The sequence below is a fragment of the Colletotrichum jinshuiense genome, chromosome 1 (genome assembly GCF_051148585.1).
Source record: "Colletotrichum jinshuiense chromosome 1, complete sequence".
NCBI lineage: Eukaryota > Fungi > Ascomycota > Sordariomycetes > Glomerellales > Glomerellaceae > Colletotrichum > Colletotrichum jinshuiense.
In genome coordinates, this window is record NC_139302.1 from 5,152,761 (window position 1) to 5,176,476 (window position 23,716).

At 48.6% G+C, this 23,716-nt stretch overlaps 5 protein-coding genes across 5 annotated transcripts; 2 read left to right on the forward strand and 3 right to left on the reverse strand.

The window, feature by feature from the left end:
• Nucleotides 1-2,774: 2,774 nt before the first annotated feature.
• Nucleotides 2,775-3,119, forward strand: EsH8_I_001341 (uncharacterized protein; the record flags this gene model as incomplete). Its single annotated transcript, XM_083268754.1, has 1 exon — nucleotides 2,775-3,119. One exon carries the CDS (start codon nucleotides 2,775-2,777, stop codon nucleotides 3,117-3,119), a length of 345 nt encoding a protein of 114 aa, XP_083119192.1.
• A 6,336-nt stretch (nucleotides 3,120-9,455) lies between these two features.
• EsH8_I_001342 (uncharacterized protein) lies at nucleotides 9,456-11,938 on the reverse strand (the record flags this gene model as incomplete). Its single annotated transcript, XM_083268755.1, has 2 exons — nucleotides 9,456-9,791; nucleotides 9,866-11,938. The coding sequence occupies 2 exons, from the start codon at nucleotides 11,936-11,938 to the stop codon at nucleotides 9,456-9,458; spliced, it is 2,409 nt and encodes an 802-aa protein (XP_083119193.1).
• Nucleotides 11,939-15,029: 3,091 nt separating this feature from the next.
• Nucleotides 15,030-17,441, reverse strand: EsH8_I_001343 (bifunctional terpene synthase/polyprenyl synthetase family protein; the record flags this gene model as incomplete). The annotated part of the gene is made up of 3 exons (XM_083268756.1): nucleotides 15,030-16,734; nucleotides 16,803-17,094; nucleotides 17,144-17,441. 3 exons carry the CDS (start codon nucleotides 17,439-17,441, stop codon nucleotides 15,030-15,032), a joined length of 2,295 nt encoding a protein of 764 aa, XP_083119194.1.
• Nucleotides 17,442-18,757: 1,316 nt separating this feature from the next.
• EsH8_I_001344 (uncharacterized protein) lies at nucleotides 18,758-20,148 on the reverse strand (the record flags this gene model as incomplete). The annotated part of the gene is made up of 2 exons (XM_083268757.1): nucleotides 18,758-20,032; nucleotides 20,113-20,148. The coding sequence occupies 2 exons, from the start codon at nucleotides 20,146-20,148 to the stop codon at nucleotides 18,758-18,760; spliced, it is 1,311 nt and encodes a 436-aa protein (XP_083119195.1).
• A 1,132-nt stretch (nucleotides 20,149-21,280) lies between these two features.
• EsH8_I_001345 (flavin-containing monooxygenase) lies at nucleotides 21,281-23,263 on the forward strand (the record flags this gene model as incomplete). Its single annotated transcript, XM_083268758.1, has 1 exon — nucleotides 21,281-23,263. One exon carries the CDS (start codon nucleotides 21,281-21,283, stop codon nucleotides 23,261-23,263), a length of 1,983 nt encoding a protein of 660 aa, XP_083119196.1.
• Between the last annotated feature and the right edge of the window lie 453 nt (nucleotides 23,264-23,716).

Here is a 23,716-nt window from a genome sequence, read left to right on the forward strand (position 1 = left end):
AAGTCTTGATCTGCGATAAGATAGATTGACCAACCAAAAGCTGCAAGCAAGGGGAGTCGGGAATATGTTGGCAACAACCGTCAGGATCCTAGATCACGCAATACCCCACGTGGATGGTGTTGAATATATCCGGAGATCCACCCAATGCATCATCACTACAGAACCGAAATGCTTTTCACAGGCCGAGACCGGGAGATGTCACAGCCCAAAAACGGATCACTACAAGGCGCTTCTGCATCCAGATCCTGGAAACGGTCCTCTCGCCGAATCCAGCCCATAGACAAATAGCAACGCTTACCTCGCAGGTTATGGCTGTGAGTCCACACACCGCAAATGTGACGAGAGAGCTCACAGCGGGCATAAGAGATTTGTAGGGAAAAGTGTCTTGTATTCTCTGTAAGTGAAAGGACGACAAAGAGCTCATATAAGTAGGGATCCTGTGAGCTAGTCACGTGCTGGCGCACGGGACATGTGCGCTGCCAAGTGCTGCAGCCAAAGAAAAGGCTTGGCAGAATGAGGCTATCGTGACAGCAAAACAATATTATATTCTTTCCCACCGACATTTAAACAGCTGACTATCATGGACAAATATGAGTGCTAAAGCAGAGGCGAGACTTGGTTCAAGACGACTTCAGTGCTTGCCTTGTGTTGTCAACCTGGACAGGCGCAGTCAAGTAGCCCCTGAACTTAGCACCCAGAAAGACGCAAACCTGCTTAGAGGCCGTGGTCCGGTACTGTCTTCAGAAGAGCAGCATCAACAAGAGCATGCTACACGGCGTATTGAATCACCGACCCAGCAACAACCCATCCGACAGCAATAACCAGAACCGCGATGGCCTCAATTTACACAGCAACACTGTACACCGAAACAATCTGTTCAACAGCACCGACAATAGCAGCAAAAACATGCTTAGCACGAACCTGTACAGCAACAGTCTTTTCCACAATATACGGAGCAGCACTTTACACAGTAATGGTCTTCTGAGCATCATCTGCCATAACCTATGGAATAACAACCTCCGCAGCAGTAGCCTCTTCAAAGCCTTCCAAGTAGCCTCTCCACCAGCAAAATATACAAGAACAAACTCTATCAAACTTTCACAAGGGCAGCGATAGGAGCAACCAAAACACCCTAATGCAGAACCTGAACCGTTTTCAAGGTTTTCATGAAATTGTTCGTTATGTTATCACCGAATAACCAAACACCTGGCATGCTTCTGCCTGTTTTCCAAGGACCGACCACGTTCTAGGGTGCAGAATTTACGCCAAGAAAGCAACACCCAAAAGACAAAGAAATGATAGTGAGTAGCCACCGCAGAGCTGGAGAACAAAACGAAGGGAAAGCATCATTCGCCGAGACAAAAATGTTCCGATGTCCAAGCCCAAACATGACGCCTAATATCTCGGTCGTCGAGTTTACGTATCACCTCACCAACCTCGAATCAGTTTGTTGAGAACGTGTGCAGTAATGACCATGTCAGGTACATTTTGCTAGAATTTCCAGAAAAACCCATGCAGCTGGCTCCAATGTTGCGCGATAAATGCAGTCTTGAAAGAATCTCGTCTTTTGAGCATCTTAAATACTTGAAGTAATGCTCCGGCCGGAGTTAAATCTGACGCTAGCAGCTAAGTAAGCCGTCCATCATGTTCCACATTTTGACTACAGTGCAATAACCCTGCACCCCTGCCTGCCCACATACCCCTAGACCACCACCCCCTAATCCTGGGAACCTGCCTATTGGGTATTTTCTGAATCCTGGGAACTGCTGGCTTCTTTTGAGTCCTAGGACCAGCCTGTTGAGTACCTGTTGGGTTACCAGGTCAGAATACGGAGAGGCGGGAAGCGGCAGCAGCGGAGACCGCAGATTGTATCTCCAGGCTGCCAACGGCAATACCTTCACTGCCGCTCCCACCGCCAACCACCAATCCTAGGAACACCTCTAGGGTGCCTCCCGGATTCTAGCAACGGTCTGCTAGGTTTAGTCTCAATCATGGCGATGCCTCGTTGGCTGAGAACGCAAACGTTGATCCCATGACGAAACTCCCCCAGACCTCATCTTCCAATGCTGATGTCACGGCAAACACAACAACCAAGACGCGCTGGGATGGCCCCGCTGTGCATTTGGGGTAGGGAATCCAGGCTCGCGAATACCTCACTGGAAGGTCTTTTTTTGCCAATCAAATCGCTGGACTTACACGAGGAAGGAAATGCTGCTAGATGCAGACTTATCCAATGCTCTCTGCCTTCCTACCATATGATAGGTAAGTGTCTCTGATGCAGAAAACAACCCTGGATGGACCTGACCCACAGCACATATTAAATATCAGGAAAGTGGCTAAGATTCAGGGAGCATCCAGTGGAAACTATGACTGCAGGTACCGGGAATCTGCATCAGAAATGTTTGCAGGTGCTACTATCATCATTTCAATGTGAGAGTTGGTCTCAAGACGTAGAAGGTGTTTATCACAGCCTCGTTAGCAGGCGAATGGGTGGATATTTTCTATGATTACAAAGGAGAACACACAAGTAATAGATGGCAGCTGTCATGTTGTTTCCCTTAACTGCCTGACAGCCAATGGTTACGACTGCCACTTCAAATCCAGTCTATGCCTCTGTAGGGAAGAACTCTTGCTAACAGTTGCCCTTTGATGACTTCCAACTGCTGATAACCTTGAAGACACCGTTTAGGTCAGAAGGTAGCAGAGACCGCGAAGAAGACAGAAAGCGCAAGCCAAGTGTGGTCAGTCAGATATGTTCAGGGCTGTGAAGCATTATGAATCTTTCTCGACGACATCCCACCCTCAACACCAGCACCGGCACCAGCACCAGCACCAGCACCAGCACCAGCACCATGCCCAGCTACCGGCTCCGCCGCCCCATCCCTCCTCACCCCCTCCGCACCCGCCAGCGCTCGCTCCGCGCCGCCTCCAACGACCTCAAACTGGCGCAGGCCGCCAAGGCCCGTGCGATCGCCGAGGGCGTCGACCCCGAGAGCCGGCTGGCTCACGGGATCGACAACACCATCAATCTGTGCCGTTTGGCACACGCTCTCGCGGCCCTCCGGGAGCGCCAGGCGCGCCAGGCGCTCGACCTCCCCCCCGTCTCCGACGTCCAGTAAGACCAACTCCTTCACATTCTCACTAATCACGCACGTAGCCATCAATGGGAGTTCATTTGAGTTAACATGCTATTAGTGATTACCTTGTTTGAGGAGGCTCTTCGCCTCACAATGTGCGTTAAATATTTTTTGACAATACCCATGCGGCGCTGAGGTCAGTCATGCTTGTCAATGTTGTTTGTGTAGTTTACGTACTGATGACAATGCATCAAAGGCGCTAGAGGTTGACAAAAAAGAAAAGAAAAAAAAGTTGAAAATTCACCCAAAATCACAAACTGAATATTGTTATCAAATGCCTCGGCAGCGTACTGCTCAGTCAGTCAGTCGGTAACCCCTACGCACTCTTCGGCAGCATACTGCCCAATCAGTGCCCTCTTATTTCTAGGCCCCATGGAGTTTGTTGGAAAGTGGAACGAAAAGCTCTTAGACAGTTTGGTTTTAGGGTGAGATGTTGGTAATTCAGGTGGTTGTATAAGATAGGGAAAGCTCTCTTTTTGAAGGTACTCTTCTCTTCAGTCCTCCTCTTCATCGTCTAAATTTCCCCCATGTGTATGACCTTCCATCTGAGACAATTCTCAGTATCTTCTCGATGCCTCCAATTTTTGAAATGACAAGTAACATGCTTTCCTATTTGTTACCCAGCCCCTCCAATCCTAATTCAAGTTTCGAGCGGCGGGCATCGCACGCCCCACACAGTGTTTTTCGTACCCATTATATCCAAAAGCTGCTCTGAAAAGTGAAAAATGTTCCTAACAACCCTCGAGATATCCACGGATATCATGCAATTGGCCCCGCTCTCTCAACCTTACAGAAGCATGGTGCCATTTAATCTCACAGTTACCGCCTTTCTGTTAAATGTAGCGAACAGGAACCCCCACTCTGGGTAATGATCAGGTCAAAGCTGTCAAAGCCGCAGTTCTAGAGTTCAACGAGGCTCCACCCGCCTAGACCGCAAAAGACTTTCGGAGAAAGCAACAACGGCATGTATAAAATTTGAATGTGGCCCAACTGAAACGCTCGTTTAAACAATATTAGTTTGATGCATTCCTCCCCTTCGCAAAGTAGTCGCCAACATTCACAACCATTGCAATCGACTTGAAGAGTCCCAAAAATGAAGCTCCGCAATAAAGCATCAAAGGCGACGGGGCAGCCATTAGAACCATCGCGTGAACAAGCCGCAAAGGTTTCGAAAAAGGACGGATGTGCGAAGAAAAGAAGAGGCATGATTATAGAACGCAAGAAGCATAGAAACCGACATCCCCAACAGACAAGGAAGCAATCCAACACCATGTCGTTCACAGGGTGGAGAAGACTGCCAGCAGAACTCCGTCTCATGATCCTAGTAGAAGTGGCTAAAATCGATACCAAGAGAAGAAGACTTCCCAAGTTATCCAGGGTCTGCAAAGATTGGCAAGCGTTTTTCGAAAGCTTCCTATATACATCCTTCAAGCTGATTTCGGAAGAAGACATACACCGCTTCGGTAGAATTATGCGCGATCATCGACATGAACTCGTCAAAAGAATTCGGCTCCATGTGGAGTTAGAAATGTACCTCCATGAAGACTGCGGCGTCAAGGAAGACGAGACGACGATTGGTCTGAACAACCAAATCTTTAGCAGGCATTTACTGAGTCTTCTCAAGATCCTCTCGGAATGGCAAGTATGTGGCGGTCTAACGGTTGAGTTGAGCGCAAGTTCTCGAAGCGACACGCTCCATGCCTGGCCAAAATATTCGGACACGGCCAATGTGTGGTATGGAATGACGAAAACCAATTGCCCCAGAGCAGGTTATGCAGACTACGGATCCAAGCAGCGAACACTTGGAAATCTCCTCGAGTTGGTCTTTTCCGACAATGACGATCTGCACCTTCCAAGCAATGCGAAGATTTCGGCAATCTCGCGCTTCATCATAAGTCGGGAATACTTCAGAACCCCATCTTCAGAATCTCTGAGGTACATAATTCAGATGTTACCTCATCTCGAGGACATTGTATACGAGTCCTGGCGTGGAATGGACATGGAAGATAACAGATTGCGTGTTATGGCACACGTGACTCTCCTGAGCGAGCTCCCAAAGGGAGCCAAAAAGGTTTCTCTCTGGGAAGCGAACCATCCAGACATGCACGATGAAGCTGATAAGCCAGATAATCCAAGGCTTGCAATAGCCGCCGCCAAAATCAGCCTTCAACTAGAAACATTATACGCAACGTGTGTGTTCGATGCTTGGGATTTCTTTTTGTCAGCGGGCCTCACCGAGTCATGGCCAGAGATGAAACACCTGGCACTTACATCGAACGCTCTTGCGAAGTCAGTGAATCTCACGCGCGCGAACAGACTGTTGCTCTTCGCAGGATTGGCTGCAAGACGCATGCCCAAACTAGAGATCATGGAGTTATGGCATTGTGAAGAATATCAATACTTTTTGTTCCGATATGAACGGACGGGACACACTGCGCGAATTACGATCGAAACAACTTGGGAGTTCGGCATGACCAGCAAAACAGCTAAGGTATGGGCGGAAACCACAGCAGGTTTGAGGCTCGAAAAGGATACCGTGATATTGAAGAGCCGACGGTGCAGTACTCATTCGATCATGAAATACCGGCTGCGCGGCATGATATGTTTGGCGTTAGAGGGAGGTAGAAGCTAAAATTAACAGTAAATAGGAAAAGATTCTTTGGAGTTCACTTTTAATCTCGAATATGAAACTAATAAGTCTAGATACTGTTCTGAGACTCGTTTAAAAAGTGACTCCTACTTGAGTGGGGACGATATATGGCATGGTATCAATAACCTCCTCTTCATACTTACCTATCCTGATTATTTCAGTTTCAGTTTTCTTAGGTATTTAGTTCGTAGTATGATGCCGGCGCTTACATCAAACCACCCACTTATACGCTTGTGACTTGAATTTCAGCAAGCTTTTCTGTACGAAGTAAGCAGGATGTGGCGCAGGTTACAGATAAAATTATACAGTACAACCTCTTTATCTTTACCGCAGAAAGAATTATCGCCGCCTGGATCTATGTAAGCTATTCTGTGCCCGAGGAGTCCATGATGGAGCACCTGTTAACGCTTGTCGGTTCGGGACCGGTTACAGAGATAAGACTCAAGTGACATTATGGAGGCTAACACGGTCGAGTGGATAAGGATAAATTTTATCTAGAGGGCGGCCGCAGCTAATTAGGGTGTTGTTTCGGGGAACTACTGCTTGACAAGGGTGTTGCTACTAGGATTCCAACGTACCCCTTCTCAAGAGATCAGTACTTTTCAAGGGTGTTATTCCCAGCAATCAGCGTCTGTTGGCTGAAACACGATCATCTAGGGACTTGAACGAATTCGGATAGACAGAGCTTACAGATATCACTCAAAGGTCGCATACTGTCGTTTGATTGTCGAAATTGATATCACTCGTAAGAATTGCAGACGGTGCCATGATGTTGACTCTTCCGACTGGACAATCCATGTGTACTCCGCCCGGGGCTCAAATATAATTATATCCGATTCGACCACTGGCAGCTTTTAAATGAGGCTGAGTCCGCCTAGTCTGTCTGCTTTTGGATGCCTTACGCAGGGGCTGGTGGGTGGACCAGTGGCATCGTTCCTGAAAGAATGTTGGATGTATACATAATTCTAACCGAAATGAATGTTGGTCAGTGGCAATGCTCTTATGATATTTCAGCTTCATCACCTACAAATTCGTAGGTTTGTTCGGTTACCCAGTGTTTCGGCCAAACGTCCCCGGATTAACCATGGAGGTTATTTCGGTAGTAGCCAGCATTGCTGGTCTCCTCTCTCTTTCTGGCCAGGTCGTTGGCGGACTTGTGAAACTGAATCATTTCATACAAGAATACAGAGGGCTTGAAAACCGTACAGAGTCTCTGATAAAGGAAGCAGAGCTGCTTGCCAAATCACTCTTGGCGCGACTAGACTTTCTTGACAGATTGGGGAGAGATGTTTCTACTCACTAGCCTTGTTGTGAGCAAAGATTGGTTGTCATTCGGTCGCATCTCGAAAGTTGCATCTGCGATATTAACTCCTGGGTCATATCTCACGATCCAAACGAACACCGCCCATCGAAACGTCGCAGGCTAACCAATGCGATTCGAGACCGACAGTCTCGGGATTTAGTAGAGTTCGAAAAGAAACTCTCACTCCATCGATCACAAATCAGTCTCGACATCGAGTCTATTAATGGGTAAGCAATAGTGGCTCGCCCTCAACAGAATGGTCTTGCTAATTCTGAATCGCAGAATTTTAGCGCTGGCAGGGCTAGATAGGCTTGAAAATGTACGAAGCAATGTGCAGAGGCTGACGGAGTCTAACCTGAACCTGAATGCGACAAACCAGGTATCTGCATCAAGAGCTTTCGTGGAGATAAAGTATCAGCATCAATTTTTGATGGAGCATGTCTCAAAAACGTCCGAAGCCCAGTTATACCAAGCAACAATGATGCAACTCGAAATCACAGAGGAGCTAGCCCGTATGAGCGATACTCTATCCAGCATTGCAACCTCCCTCAACCAACAAGCTAGCGGAGGTTCTCCAGCCTCTCACTGGTCTGGTTCCCTACCTAACCGACCTATTTCCTTAATCAAAGATTCACCATCGAGGCATCATATTGTAATACGTCAGGTCTCATATGCTGAGTGCTCAACATCATATGAAAACGCCAATAGAGAATTGAGTAAGACGCTGTCGAAGAGGAAAACACTTGGACGACGAAGAAATTCACTTGGTGCCGCTACACGATCCAAAGTCGAAGAACTGTGCATCGGCGATATGTCGCACCCGTCCGTTGGATGGTCTTGCGGCGCTGTTATCGGAGTTGATGACATGTTTGTCTCGATAGAGGATACGCTCATGACATGCCTTCTCTGCATGCAAACCTTTTACGAAAACGATTCCAGAGAGCGTGCAACACATTTGGTAGAAATGCATCGTTTTGCGGCTTGCGATCAAACAATCCTGTATCCATCATTCAACGACTTCAGGGAACACTTGGAGAGGGCGCATGGAAGTTCCAAATTTTCTATGAATTTTTTGCTACCGGACCTGGAAATATTCAGAGAGACTTGGCAAGAAACACAGTTCAAACTGCGGATCGCCACGCTGCTCGATGATGTATTCCCCACTGAGTCGACAAAGACGACCCTTCTCCTGGAGTCACAAATGGGTCTACTAATGGATAAGACTACTTTTTTCCACGACGAGCCGGATTGGCGCCGACATGATGGACTGGTCTCATTGAACCAGGCACTGCAAGCCTTATGCCAGCGAGTTTTCTTCTCCAAGCAAATACCTCCTGGAGCTGCTAGTATTCTTTATTCCGCGGCAAACTTGGATGAAGACTCGAATGTGTGCTTCAATCGCCCATTGCCCCAGCGATGGGCCCCTTATTTCAGCTCTCATTACGGTTCTGGCATTCTGAGAACCCCATCACGAACAAATACCAGTGAAACACGGCATTGCCTAGCTTCTGACCCCCTTTCCAGATGGTACATTGGCTACAACTTCGACAGACGGTTTAATCGAACAATTACAGAATGTGTAGAGTGCGAGGGAGGCCAGACCTACGCCAATCAGCTTTGTGCCTCATCACACCTACTCGAGTGGCATGGGGATCTGGTTTCCGAAACTGTCAAAGGTACCACTGTGGCCGTTGCGACCTGTACGCAATACATCACGAGCAGCCGAGAGAGATCCATCGAATTAGCCAACGACAGTGAACTTCCATCGATGATGGCAACATTAGCAAATTGGGCAACATCGAGACAAAGGATAGACAGCTGGATGCTGGATGTCTTGATTAAGTCCGACCATCTTTTGACTATTTTGCGCTGCAGCGCTCTCCTCTGCGAACCCGGCCTGGCAGAGGTGACAGCATTTCCAGAGGCCAAAGAAATACAGGAGGGCGAGACTGGCTCGCAATTGTGGGGTCCCATGTGGAGGTCTGATCTTCTTAACGCTTTTGATGATAGCGCCAACCATTTGAGTCATGACTTTGTCATGTTAAAGACCGATGGAGCAATCGATAGTCGCGACGAACTAAGAACGACAGAAGATTTGTCTGTACGCATCTGGGGATAAGAACTGGTTGAAATCTTACGCCTCTCGAAAAGGATTAATGATATTGAGTGATAATTCAAAGAGGACAAATAGATATAAATCTTCAAGACCACAGTATCATGAGGCTACCCTACTAACATATATCTCAGTCCACTATCTGTTTACTGCACCACACTCTCGGGAAACAGCTGAAAATGGGTTGTCGGGAAGAGGAAAAGCCCCATGAAAGGCCTTTCAACAACGGAATCCTTACTCAAGCTAGATTTCCTACTGGCCTCCTGCATGCCCGACCTTGAATGCCTCTGCCGCCTCGCGCAACGGCGCCATAGGATCTGCCGGTGTAACCAAAGGTATCTTGCCGACAACTGCGGCGAACACGACGCCGACGGCATCACCCAGGTTGTTGTCCGTGATCGTACGAAGCTGGCTCGGAGCAATAGAGCCTCCACTAATGCTCGCATCCACGGATTCTCGCGAGCGCTTCAAGATTTCCCAACAAATTCGGTCGACGTGAAAATAGTCAGCCGTGAGCTCTGGAACTTCGTTGTCAATCGCAAAGCAGACTTGGCGGACGAGTTCCGATGGCCCGATGGCGCGGTGGCTCTGCAAAGGGGCAGTTAGTAGCTAGAAACGAAAAGGAAAAAATATCGTTTGGGTTGAAGATTGGTAATTATTACCTTAGAATTCGCTTTCTGGTCCTTCGGGCTGCTCTCGGTCGTGCTCAATAGCTCTGCGTTGCTAGAGGGTTCAGCCAACTCTGCCCTTTTCAGCCATCCGCTTCGCTCAAGGATTAGATCGACGACCTCAGCGTTGAGACCTCTTGGATCCGAATCGACCTGGATTCTAGGGCCAAAATACAACGAGCAAACGCCCTTGAATTTGATGTAACGAATGCCAGCCTTTGATGTCGCCACTCTTTTGTTGTTGCTTCGATTCTGTATCCATTGAGCCGCTGACACTCCCTTGGACAAACTAAAATTCTTGAAGTAAGCTTCCGGGGATTTTGGTGGGTCTCCAATGAAAAAGGTTGAGTTGCCCTGAGACTCGAGCATCGCGTCTAGAACATTCCACTTTTCGCTATCCTGAAGAAGGCCCTCCTGCTGCACAGCCTGGTAGAGCTGAATACCATGCATGACGTTGCCTGGCTTCGCAGCGTAGGCGATGCCGGTACGGTGGAACAGTGTCCGAACGTAATGCAGGTACAGGCCGCAGTATACTGGATGATGCTCCAAAAAGTTAGATGGCCTTTCCTGTAGGCCCGAAGCAATGCGTATCACATTGAAGGGGTCCTTTCCGCCCCCCCACATAGTCGCCAGCTTGAGACAATCCCTCATATCATCCTTGATCGTGGCTTCTCGATTGCCAAAATGTGGCATAGCCTTGCTGAGGCTGTCTGCAATGTACTTCGTCGATCGTTGAAAGTCTCTCTCGCCGTTTCGCACAGAGGGACCCAAGAACTTGAGGACATCGAGATATACCTGCGTGGCGAAGCACAGCCAAACGGGGATCTCGCGGGTTTTCAACATCATTTTCAAGCCCTTGGTGAACTCATCGTGAACCGGAACTCCCTTCAGTACTTCAAAGAGCAACGTCTGGTCGGCAAAGACTTCGAGAAGCGCTGCTTTATCTTCTTGCCATCGCTCGCGGTTGTTTTTGGCCTGAACTTTGTCATCGTACCAGCCGAACTTCCCGTTATAGGTAGGGAGGTCTGTATGTGTGGTGCTGAAGGAGTTGAGTAGGCTAAAAGCAATGAAATAGGCCTCGGAGCCTTCCTTGTAACACTCGTAGTTGAAGTCGTCGCCAATCCTCTCTTTTTTAAAAGGATCCAATCCTCGTGCTGCACAAGCGGCTTCATAAAACAAATGAATCGCAACCAAGGGACCTTGGAGCTTCTCCAAGGCAGGTGCTATTTCCTGTTCCATGTTGCGTGCGAATTGCAGAGCAGTGTTGGTGGCCACCGAGACTGCAGCCAGGTCTCTGCTGCCAGTCTTATACTCCCCCCACATCTCAAGTATTTCGTCCTGAAGCTGACCCAAATCTTTGAGGAAGGCGGTGTAGACAAAAAGGGCTTCTATCGTAGAGTTGTCCTCCTCAGCAACATACTCTGTGCGGGCTTGGGCAGGGTGGTCAATATCTGGAGCAGCTAGAAAGCTCATAGACGGTTCGTAGACATCCAAGACGGCGAACATGTTCTTCGGCCCATCGTCGTTATCGGACTTTGTTGTCTCATTCTGGTTGATGCCAGCTGTGGCGTCCTTGAGGGCAGATATATCGAATGCATCAACATGTGGCTTGAAGGCCTCGCGAACCCGCTCCAGGACGGTGACGAAAAAGGTGTGTTTCTTGTCACCGTGAAAGTCTTGGAATTTCTGGATTCCTCCTAACAACGCGGAGAAGCGTTTACGAGTCTCAATGGCGCGATTGAGAGCCGAAGAAAAGAATTCAGGAACACCGAGGGAGCCGCCATCAAGTTTTCCAGAGACGAACTGGGCCAGTGGCACAAAATCCTTAATGGCGATGACATGTTTGGGTTCAATGTCTGGGAGAGGTGCTGCTTGTTCAGGCACTTGGGTTTTCTTGGCGTCCTTTCGTGCTTTGCCTTTCAATCTTTGGGAACTGGGTTTCGATGATGTCGCTGCTGTGACAGGCTGGCTTAGAAGCTTTGTGTATCCGGAACCTGTGGCGGTGGTAGCTAACCACGAAGCAACGATATTGGTATCGCGCTTGTATTGTTGATAGGTGGATGACATCTTAGCGATGAGGGTTTGGCTTTTATTGTGCTAGTAACTGGCTCAATGGCAGTGATTGGCATTCGCGGAGATGATGTAAGAGTTGCCGAAAGAAGGAGAAAAGAGCAGAGGAAAGTGAAACTAAATTACAGGGGGCAATGCAATGAGACAACCCAAATGGGCCAATAACTCAACGAACCCCGGTTGATGGCGGATATTCAAAGGCTCTGGGGAAACAAATTGAATTTTTTTTGTGAAATATTGGAACTGTCAATTTGTAGCGTGCAGCATTCAATTGGATGGGCAGCGCAGCACCTTGGAAAGGTCACGTGCTCTGGTTTTCATACCGGCCTTTGATATGATCCCAACGCCGAAGCCCCTGTGAATGGTTGTGCTAACAGTATGTTGTGGGGGGATCAATGTGTCGCCCGCATATGAAAAGAAAATGCTTTTATTTGCGAAGAAAGCGCACTGTTGAGTTTTAGCATTTCACAATGTGGACTGTGCTCTGCCTGTTTAATTTCTAATCATGGATATTTAAAATGTTCGGGATTGTGCTAACTGTGCTATAGCCATCGTACAGCTGCGGCCGGATCACCGACTGCAGCAATAGAAGGGTGGGTGGAAATAGTGCGCAGGGTGGAGTTCAGACCAAACCCGAATGGTGCTGGGTCTGTCCGTCGAATTCGAGGCCGAATCCCACGTCGTCCCTTGCCTTCAATTATAGATTCCAGTCTTTTTTGCGTGTTGTTATATTTAATTCGGCGCCGAAGGTCGGTGGTATTGAAGCTCTTCTTGGATGGCATGTAGCCCTGGCTATTGTCGCGCACGTATTAGTACATCTGGTGCAGTTCCCATTGGCAATGAAGTTGACAAAGATGTATTGAACGGAAGCACTGGCGCCTGCTACAGATAAGATGACGAAAGCAAAAATATCTCATGTTGGGAAAATCTACCAATAAGGAACGGAAAGGTAAATTTGCCAAAGCGGTAAACACGAATGGCGTAAATGGCCATGTCTATGAGAGACAGGAGGAGAAAAACGATGATAGACTAGGTTGAACGCAACATGACATTGGCCCGCAAGCCTGAAACGAACCGAAGATCCTGCCATCAGGTAAACTAGTGGGAATCTGTTGGTATCACAGGATACCCGTACGGGTGGTAAATCGAACGAAGAGCAAAACTGGTACTGTATTCTGTAGATGTGTGTAGAAGAAAGAAAAGAGAGGCAGCCAGCGGAAGCAGCAGATGTGAAGATATCGCCGGGCGGCCGGAGGCAGAATCTCCGGGCCCGACTGCTGCCGCTTCCCGCGGGCTGACCGCCTGCCCGTATTCTGGCTGGGTAATCCAACAGAATCATTGAACTCTTCTGGCTTATTTCAACAGCCCAGTGTGATGGGATCTGCGGATGAGCATTTCCTATACCCACGCAACAATCCGTAGCGTCAGGGCATCTGAATGATTCGCCATGATTTCAGTTCACTGTTTCTGGTCGAGGGCAAGAGCTAGAGCCAAGATGAGACTGTAGGGGAAGCCATCACAGGGAGAAATACACAGATTCACCGTGAGTGGAGGGAAATATCCTGGTACAGTTGCACCGCTGGGTGGACAGCAAGAAAGAGTTAGTAGCCGTGCCATTATTGACTTTCTTACAATAGAACGGACATTTATAGTTAACAAACAGAACTAAGTCAAAATTGCGAGTAACTATACCGGTCAGCATGCCTCCATGTCCCCGCAGCCCCCACCAGCAATCCAAATCTTCAAACACCATATGTGTATCTCGTCAGTAATCCTGAACCGCTGTAAGCAATTCATTCGCAAACCTATCACGCCAAATGAACCCCGCCAATCGATCTTTAAATTTGGGCATGGTTTGTTGCCGGAACGGAACCGCTTGGGGGGGGGGGGGTTCATGTCATGGTCATCATAGTGCTATACGTTGTCGCAACCGATAGCGCGCCAGCGTCACAGCATTTCCTGGGACGAAGTTGGACTTGACCTTGGCTACATAACTTGTGTTTGCAGCGCGATGATTTCTGATGAGAGCTGTTCCCAGAGGAAGATGTAGCATGCTAGCAGCTGTTGTTACGTGCCTCTCCTCCCCATGTGCTTCGCCCATTGTTTCATCATTTTAGGAATCCATTCCTTCTTGGTCCATCTGTTCTTGTGCTCGTAGTTGACAAACTTCGTTGGTGATGGACGCAAGAGCGTCCAATGTGGCTATTTCCACCTGTTTCCAGTCGTTGACATCCTCTCGTTGGTTGTAAATATCAACAAGCACATCCCGGATGGCTTGTTGAAGAGTGGGAGGTGTTGACATCATTTCAATTATTGTTGATAAGCTTGTGACTTATATGGGTTGGTTGTATTGTTGTGCGGGACCTGATGTGTTGTTGCTGGTGGGATGAGATGATGTGTCAACGATCGTGAAAGGCAGCCGGTTGTTCAGTATATATACCCCTTCTGGAACAACAGAACAATGGTTTCGAAAATCTTCGTACAGCCACAAAGATGGTGTTAAGGATACAAAAGATTATTGTTGGCATAGACTCGAGACAAGAGGCGAGTTCTGCACACAACAAAGGCGAATGGGTTTCCTTAAAGGCGTTTACGAAACAAGAAACGAGATTGAAAACCAAAGCTTTTGACCACGTACTTTTTGTGACGAACTAAAAAACTGTTTCTAAGAGAATGCGCAGCTAACCATGATAACAATAGGTGCAGCAAATATTCGAAGCGCGTATGTGACAAAGCACCGCGTTGAGTTTTACCTCTTGACTGGAGTTTTTATTCCGCCCCAAATCAAGAACTAGCGGTCAACTTAAATCAACTGTTTCAATGGCTGTGGAAGAGGTATTCAAGTCCCAGACAAGGGATCCGGAGCAGTTCGTGGAAGGAACATTGTAGTGTCAATGAAGCCAACAGGTTTAAGGGATAAAATTCCGTAACGCAGTTAAACTAAAGCTTAGGAAACTACAAAGCATTGATAAGAACTCCATCCACGACTGAAAGGAGATTCAGGGCATATCCGCATATCAGAAACTATATACACCGACATCATTTTTGTTATGGTACCTGATTTGAGAGGTTAAGAACGACAGGAAACCTAAGCATCTATCCTGAGGCTCTCCATGAGCAGTTTCAACGTGGAGTTCGGGATGCCGAACTCGCTCTCGAGCAACTCGATCTCCTTTGTGATGCCCTGTTGCCAGTTCAGCAACAGCTTTTTGGTGTAATCCAATGATCCAGACTTGTGCAAAAGCGTGACGATAAACTTCTTCGTCTCCAACGGGTCGGCGTCGCCATTCTTCATTGCCTTGAACATTCCTTCGACTTGGTCCATCATCTCTGGTGTCTGTTGTGCCATAGAGACCAACATGTAAGAAAACTTTTGCTCGTCAAGGTCCTCGGCATATCCCTTCTTGCTTGCATAGTCCGCAGACATTATGTTCATGTAGTCGTCGCGAACTTGGTAGTACAAGCCGGAAAGCCGCGAAAACTTGGACAGTGCCTCTTGAGTGAGACGTTGCTGGCTTGGGCTTTTTGCTCTGTAGCTTGGGCTGGCTGCAACCATGAGGTCCGAAACCATGGAAAGGAGAGCGCCCGTCTTCTTGTTAACCATCTCGATGTACTCATCCTCAGTAGGGCATCTCCTGTTGAAAGTCCAGTAGAGGTCCAGAGATTGGCCGAAAAACAATTCTCGGAGACGCCCCAGAAGTACGTCCATCATTTGCTTATTGTCAAGCTCATGGATGGCCTCCACAGCCTGCACGTAGAGAAATGTCGCACTGTTTATCGCCTGGCTAGCACCGTAAACGATGTGAGTTGCAGGGAATCCACGACGAAGCTTCGCGCCATCTTCAATATCGTCCAGGATTAGCGAAGAATCGTGCAGACTGTCGATGACTTTCTTGATGCATTCCATTTCTTTGTTGGGTACTTCGAGCCAGTTGTTTAGACAGTCGATCAGTGTCGTTCGGAAGCCCTTTGATGGCAGGCTCTGTACATACTGGATCGGGGCTAAGATGACGTCCGTGTTTGAGATGATTGATTTTCTTTCTTCGGAGGGAGACGCGCACGATAATGAATCGGAAGATACAGATACCGACCGCAAGGGAGTGGAGCTCGCAGAACTACGTTGTCCATCGGTCTCCGAAGCTGATGCAGATGATCCAACTTCCACTTGTGCATCTTGAGGAGGGGGTTTATCGAGGAAAGAAAGGAGCGAAGCTGCACCAGCCGCAAAATCCAGGTCGGATCCCGCAGCAACGCTGAGCAGCTGCGTCTCGGCAGCATTTGGCAGATCACCTGATCCTTGGGGTTCAGCCGGCATCACAGCTTTGCCGAGAGAGGCGAGCTCGTGAACTTTGGGGTGGTTATCTGACGGCTGCTCAGGTACATGACTCCAGTCGTTGTGACGATAACATTGCGAGCTCCAGTAGTCGTTGCCAGCAAGCGCCGTATGGAGATTTTCTAAGAACTTAACCAAGTCGGGTCGCAGATTTGGGTGCTCCTGGTATATCCGCTGTTTGGAATCAACCCATCGTGCTTCTTCGGCAGCTACCATGTCGGCAACCTTTAGCTTTGCTTCTTCTTCTGAGCAGTGCTCCTGTTTCATCAGGAACCAAACAGTGTTGAAGACCTTGCCGGCCTCTTGTGTCTTAGCCTGCTCTCTCTCGCGTGGCCAGCTCCAGTAGTCGTTGGTTAGCAGCATGCAGCGCTCAACATGCTTGATGGGCGTAGCCAAAACTTCGTATTCTTCGTCGGTAACGACTATGCCCAGAGAAAACTCAAGCATGGCGTAGTATGCGCTATTAACAGTTAGCGTTCAGCACAGAGCCATGATCCTGCGACGTAAACGTTCGCGAGGCCAACTCACCCCATCCCACCGTTGTTAGCCCGAGAGAAGAAGTAATCATCGAGGTTATCAATCTCTTCTGTGTTGTAAGTCTCCATAATAGCGAGCCACTTCTTGCGGTAGGCTTCAAGCATCCGAAGAGCGCCCACGCGGTCGACTTTGACGCATTCCAATATGGCCATCGATACTAAATCTTTCGTTTTCGCAGATCGTGAGTCGTTGCTTAGCAACCTGTCGTCTTCAACGTCCATGGCAGCGTCAAGATCAAGGTGTTCTGCATGTGCAGCCGCAATGGTCATTTCCTCACATGCATCTTGCAAAGGTCAGCGTCTGTTGGGGAGAAGCCAAATACGAGGACATACCGTCGTGGAAGCAACCGACATCCAGGAGATAGCATAGCAACCCCATTCTGTCTGGAATGCTCTCGGGCCAGATGAAACTTCCCCAGTTTCCCACGATACATGGAGAGCCGTTCGACTTCTTGTCTTGTCCATCCTTCATGATGCGACCCCAGTCGCCCGTGAGACATATAGCACCTGCGTCTGCCAGGTCATCATGCTTGTAAATGCGGACGGGAAGTGTCGTAAGAGCTCCAGACTTCACCACAGTCTCCCGATCAACGGGCACGGAGTAGGGGTAGAGTTCTTCTTCTGACAGCATTTTGAGATTTGGGCAGAAATAGGGCTAAGAGGGCGTAAACGTCATAAGATGGATGGAGGGGCATGCAAGTGTTGTAGTGGGTGATAAATGGTTTTCCTCTTCTCGTAGAAAGTCCAATCAATGTTTTCTTTCCACAGGTGCCAGTCATATAAGTGAAAGGGTGAGGTCTGAATGTCCCCATAATGCAGCTTTCGTTCACCCCACTTGCTTTTGAAAACGGACCCCCTTTATGCCTGTAACAAGGATGATTCGCTGTTTTTTTGGCAGATCAAACTGTAAGTAACCTTCTATTGTTTGCGGTTCAGACGGTCTTCAACGTCTGGAAAGTATCATACATGAGAACCAAGAATAGCTGGTGACATTACCCATGCAGCCGGGCTTGGATATGTGGCCGTTTGGCCAGGTCCCTGGACTCAAAGAGGTTCATCCACCAATGACTCATGAAATCTTCCTGAGATATGAGGCTGGCCCCACAGCCAAAAGACACCGGAGGAGCACCAGTAGCTGCGTGACCTTCAAGAGTCGGTGATATATCAAGACACTTGGCTTGGCACGGCACTGATAATGTTGTAACATGAATGACTCGCCTAACAAACTAATGTGAAGAGTAGAGTCGTGTGTTCGTGGTCAGCTAGGGGCACGGGAGGCGGAGTGTCATTGCGCAAAATAGATTATTGTTTCGCGGAGGCGGAGACTATGTCTGTTTCGGCTCAATCAGGGAAGCCCTTCCGCCATTTCATCTCTGACTTGACTACTAAATATTGGCAAAGTCTAAATGTACGAACCACTAATCTTCTCACCCAGTGCGGATATCCTTACAGCCTTTTTTTTTAATTTTTACAGTCAGCCGAGAAAGACTCGAGCAAATTAGATACGCCATCTTGTATGCGAACTATCTTTGTAGGCGTCAGCCCAACTGGTGTCGTAAACAAACTTGTCAATTTAATACACAAATCGAAGCTTGATGATTATGTGATAACGGGTTCGAATTGCCAAAGTCGCTTGGTATAATAATCGGACGCTATCTAATGAACTTCTTAAGAACGCGTGAATATGTATCATGTTGCAGCTCAGTGCTATCCCTCGTAAGAAGGAGTTGCTTTAACGAACAAGGCCCCCTTCTCTCTCATCATTCTTACTGTAGCGTTTGTGCCAGCCACCCAATTGTGGGATTCTGGGCACAAGTCCATATCGAAGTGCCAGAAAAGTGTAGCCATGACCATGCGTACCTCATGATAGACCAAGCTAGAAGGCGCCAATTGTTAGAGGGTGGATTTCAATTTTACATAGATTGTTGGTTTGGGTGCCAGTTTTGCTTACCGCTTCCCTATGCAATCCAAACTTCCCTTAGCAAATGGTTTGAACGAATCCCTCTTGTCATCGGCGTACCGAGGGTCCGGATTGGGCAACCAACGTTCCGGGACAAACATATCAGGATCGGCAAAGTGAGACTCCAGGTGTGCGCTGGCCCAATGCGGGACCCCGCACACAGTGCCGGCGGGCAAGAAGTACCCGTCAACCATCGCGCCGCCTTCTGGCACGATGCGTGGAATCGCAACTGAGAACGGTGTGTGCTGCCTCAAGCTCTCCATAATGCAAGCATCAAGGTATGGCAACTTGGAGACGTTTGGCACCGTGATATCGGATGGCTTTGAAATGGTGGTTCGGATCTCCTCTTTGAGCTTCGCATACGCGTGTGGCGTGCTCAGAATCCACCATATCATGCCGGCCATGAGAACGGGAGTTGACTCTGCCCCAGCCAAGCAGAGGATTGATGCCAGATCGTCGGCTTGCCTCTGAGAGAGTGGGGTATTCTGGTCCTGCATAGCCTTCCAGATGACGCTCATGACATCGCCTTTGCTTTCGTCCGCTTCCTCGATCCATTTTGCCGCTTTGGCTTCTGCCGTCTCTCGGAGGCTGTTCCAGACCTTCATCCATGGCAGTTTTAGGAACAGGTCATAAAGCCCTCGGGTGGTTTCGAACCGCAAAATGATTTGCAGCAGTGACAGAAACGGTGCGCCCAGCTCAATAGCCTTGAGATACGGATGATGTCGGTTTTTGTCGAGACATCCGAACGATTCTCCGAAACTCAATACGCCCATGGTGTCGAATGTCATCCAGACCAACTTTTGGGCCAGGTCAACCGGTTGTCCTTGCTCTTTGCTAATGTTGAGCCGTAGTTTCTCCGTCCAATCAATGAGTATCTTTTCATGCCGAAGAAGAGAGCGATCGGTGAAGGCTGGCTGCAGGAGTCTCCGCACACTGTTGTGTTCCGTCTTGACTGGTGAGATGAAACTGTGGCGTTCATCGAGCTGTGTAACCCGTAGAAAGTTCAGGTCTCGCACAAAGGTTTTGCTGCCGCAGATATCATCCCAAGCCTTTGCCGATGCGTTGGAGACCTCGTCTGGTCCCGTACGAACGATGCGTCCATACTTTTTATGCAGCGCTACAAGATTTTTCCAGTGTGTTCCTCGAATCTGCTGATGCCATAACCGCGGCGCCCATGAGATGGCGTAAAGTTTGGGTCCGGGAACCTTGGATAAAGGGTGGAAGTAAAGGTTGTATATGATTCGGTAGATGCGATAGAGTAGCTGGTATGGTTAGTAAATCAGACGAACCCCCAGAGCATTCATTACCTATCAAGGCGGGATGCGTCACGGGCGACACTTACAAAAAGAGCAAAAACGATCCAAAGTGACAGTGACATCGCTGGTTCCGTCGGTTCTGAAACAGTGTCGGATGGGGCGGCGTGTACAATCACGTATAGAGCCAGGTGATGGTTAATTGGCGTAATCTTCTTATTTGGCGATATGTTAGAGAAGGAATACCCAACAAAAAAATCCAGACGCTGAAGTAGGGTCGAAAGCGCAGGATTCGCTGATCCTAAGGCTGATGGTGACGGTATAGCAATTTGAACACGAGTCGACGTGCTACAAGGGATTCAGTCGACCGAATAGTTACATACTCATGCTACTTAGCGATTACCGGCCCACCACACAGCCGGCGGTAACATTGTAGGCCTCATTGAGAATTCACGCAGACAAGGCAATGTAAGTGATATTGACCTTGTAAACGTAAGTCAGACGAATGAGTTTCCCCACACTCCCCTCTCTTGGTTTCAGATGCTATCAAACAAGGATCATCGCAACCCACTCCGGTTCGTCTTGCCTAAATTTTCTAAAAACTGCTTCCTATCCGCTGTCAATTGTGACACCACGTGGAAAGAAACCTCAAAAAGGACCTTTTAAGGTAAAGCCTTGTCGATTTCAGGCTTGGCCAAGGCATGGCAGAATGCCTGCCCAGGCGGCCTCCTGAACATGACAGCACACTTGGTTCCCCGACGCAGTCCGCGACACGGTCCATTCCAAAACTGTTTTAAGCATGGACAGATACTGTGTGGAACGCCCCGGCGGCGGGAACATTGAGCAGACTTGGTCACCGCCATCATATTATCGGAGTTTGAGATTTTATGAGAATTCCAACACTTTTACTGTACCATGCCCCGCTTCTTAAACTTCTTGGTCGAATCTTAGAATAGTATTAAAATCGGATAGTGAAGCCCTCTCATTTACCTACACTGTCCTCTAAGCACACGCCGGAGGGTCTGGTGGATCAAAATGTGGAACGCAAGCCAAAAGTCGCCGTGTAGACCTACGGGGTATTATCGAGTTATGTACGAGGTGTAACATTTCCCGAACTTTGCAGTATTGCAAATACGCCATGACGTCAAGATCGAGAAAGGTCTGGCACACTTGTCTTCTTGAAGGAATATCGTGAAGAAAATACTGTTGGAGCAAATCGTTACAGTGACAATTCTCGGCAGAACTGCAATACACAAGATGAGTTTAGACACTATTCGACAGAAGTACGACGAGGAACGAGACAAGCGGTACCATCCTGATGGACTCCAGCAATATGTGATTGACCTTGCTGCCTCGGACAAGTTCAAACGATTTCAGGTTGATCCATGGGTCCGACTTGAGAGCTTGTCACACACGTTCAACGGCGATCGTGCTGCCACTGGCGTCACCATCGCCAACAAAGCTGTGCTTAAAGACGGAGACTCGATTCCTTTTTTGATAGTTGGCGCAGGATATGGAGGAATTCTATTCGCAGCCAACCTAATCAAAGCGGGTGTAGACCCAAACGACATCCGACTTGTCGATACAGCCATGGGCTTTGGCGGCACATGGTACTGGAACCGATACCCCGGGCTCCAGTGCGATGTCGAAAGCTACATCTATATGCCACTTCTAGAGGACACGGGGTACATGCCCAAGCACAAGTACTCGTTCGGTCCAGAATTGAGGGGTCATGCTGAGCGCATTGCAACACATTTTGGTTTCCAAGACAAAGCACAGTTCGGCACTCGGGTTAACGCTTTGGTCTGGGACAATTGTACCTCCGAGTGGGAGGCCAAATTGTACATCGAAAGAGAAAACACGTCGATTTCTGTCCGTTCGAAGTTTGTCTTGACTGCTTACGGTATTGGACATTACCCCAAGCTACCGAAAATTCCAGGACTCGATTCGTTTCGGGGCTCGGTTTTCCATACTAGTCGCTGGGACTACGGTGTCACCGGGGGCTCCGAAGCAGAACCAAATCTCGCTTCCCTGAGAAACAAACGAGTGGGCATCGTAGGAACCGGCGCCACAGCGGTTCAGGCAATACCCCACCTTGCCCGCTGGTCAAAGCAGTTGTATGTATTTCAACGCACGCCAAGTGCTGTTGGCCCCAGAAACAACAAGTCGACCGATCCAGACCTATTCCAGACCGAAATAGCCACACACCAGGGTTGGCAGACGGACAGAGCCGAGAACTTCAATGCGCTGTTGGCAAACGACCCAGCTAAACCAGAGATTGACTTGGTCAAGGATGAATGGACCAAGTTGCCGTCTTATAGCGCCCTGATCGGGAGCCCAGCCAAGCTGGATCTCAAGTCCAGAGATGAGGTTGCCAGCTATATTGCTACCTTGGAAGAAATGGACTTGCCACAGCAGGAGTTGCGGCGATCAAGGGTCGACGATATCGTAAAAGACCCAGAAACCGCAGCAGCCCTTAAACCATGGTATCCTTCTTGGTGCAAGCGGCCCTGCTTCAATGACGGCTACCTCAACGTCTTTAACCAAAGCAACGTCACAGTTGTATCAACCGGTGCCAGAGGAGTCGAAAGAGTTGGTACCAACAGTGTGGAGGTTAATGGTAGCGAATACGATGTCGACGTGCTCATCTTCGCCACTGGTTTCAGGCCGCCAACGTCGGGAAGTCCGGCTGAGAGGAGTATGATAAAGGTATACGGGCGCAACGGACTCGATATGGACACGAAGTGGGCGCATCCCCAGGGTCAGAGCACGCTTCATGGCCTCATCAGCAGGGATTTCCCTAATTTCTTATTCCCAGGCCCCAACCAGATGGGTGCCGCACCAAACGGGACGTATCAGCGGGATCAACTTGGTCAGCACTTTGCATACATGGCCACAACCGCGGCGCAGAAGCATCTCGAAACATACGAGAAAGCAGACCAGCAGCCTGTCTCGAAGTATGGCAAATATAATGTCGTGATAGAACCTACAAGCGAGGCAGAAGAGGATTGGGCCAAAGCTGTCACGCAGCACGCCGTAAGATTTTCCGCAATGAAAGGCTGCACGCCAAACTACATGATAACACCGGAGGAGCAAGAAGCGCATGCGAAGCAGGATAGGTCTCAGTTGCAGCGGAAAGCCAGGGGTGCTTTGTGGGGAAAGGGGGTAGCGGACTACATGTCTATTCTCCGCAGTTGGCGGAGTGAGGGTGAACTCCGCGGTCTCGAGGTCACGATCTGAGGAAGTATTATATTGAGTGTGGAAAACTTCATTTTGATTTTCTCCAGCACTTTCCCAAAATACACTTGCGCTTGAATTTCTATTGGACCAAAGCGTCTTGGCAGTGAATTTGACAGGCAATCTCCGCGCCTTGGCAAAAATGAGGCTTTCTCCGCACTCAATGGGATACACTCATAATCTTTGATGTTGTGATATCGGGATTTCGGTCTCATACTTGGTTGGCATATTCATTTAGGCAATACACTTCCTTTCTGAGAGACTTAATGCACATAGCAATGTGTCTTCTGTGGGCGATTTGGTTACACAGCCAATACAAGGGGTAACAAGCAGGGTCCTAAAGCCTCGCCTGTGACATGTCTGCCCCAAGTGGGGTTTTCCGACTATTCATTCCACACACAAGTCTCTGCAGAGGTTGTGAGAGAACACTATCATGCCATGGTCAATTATGACATC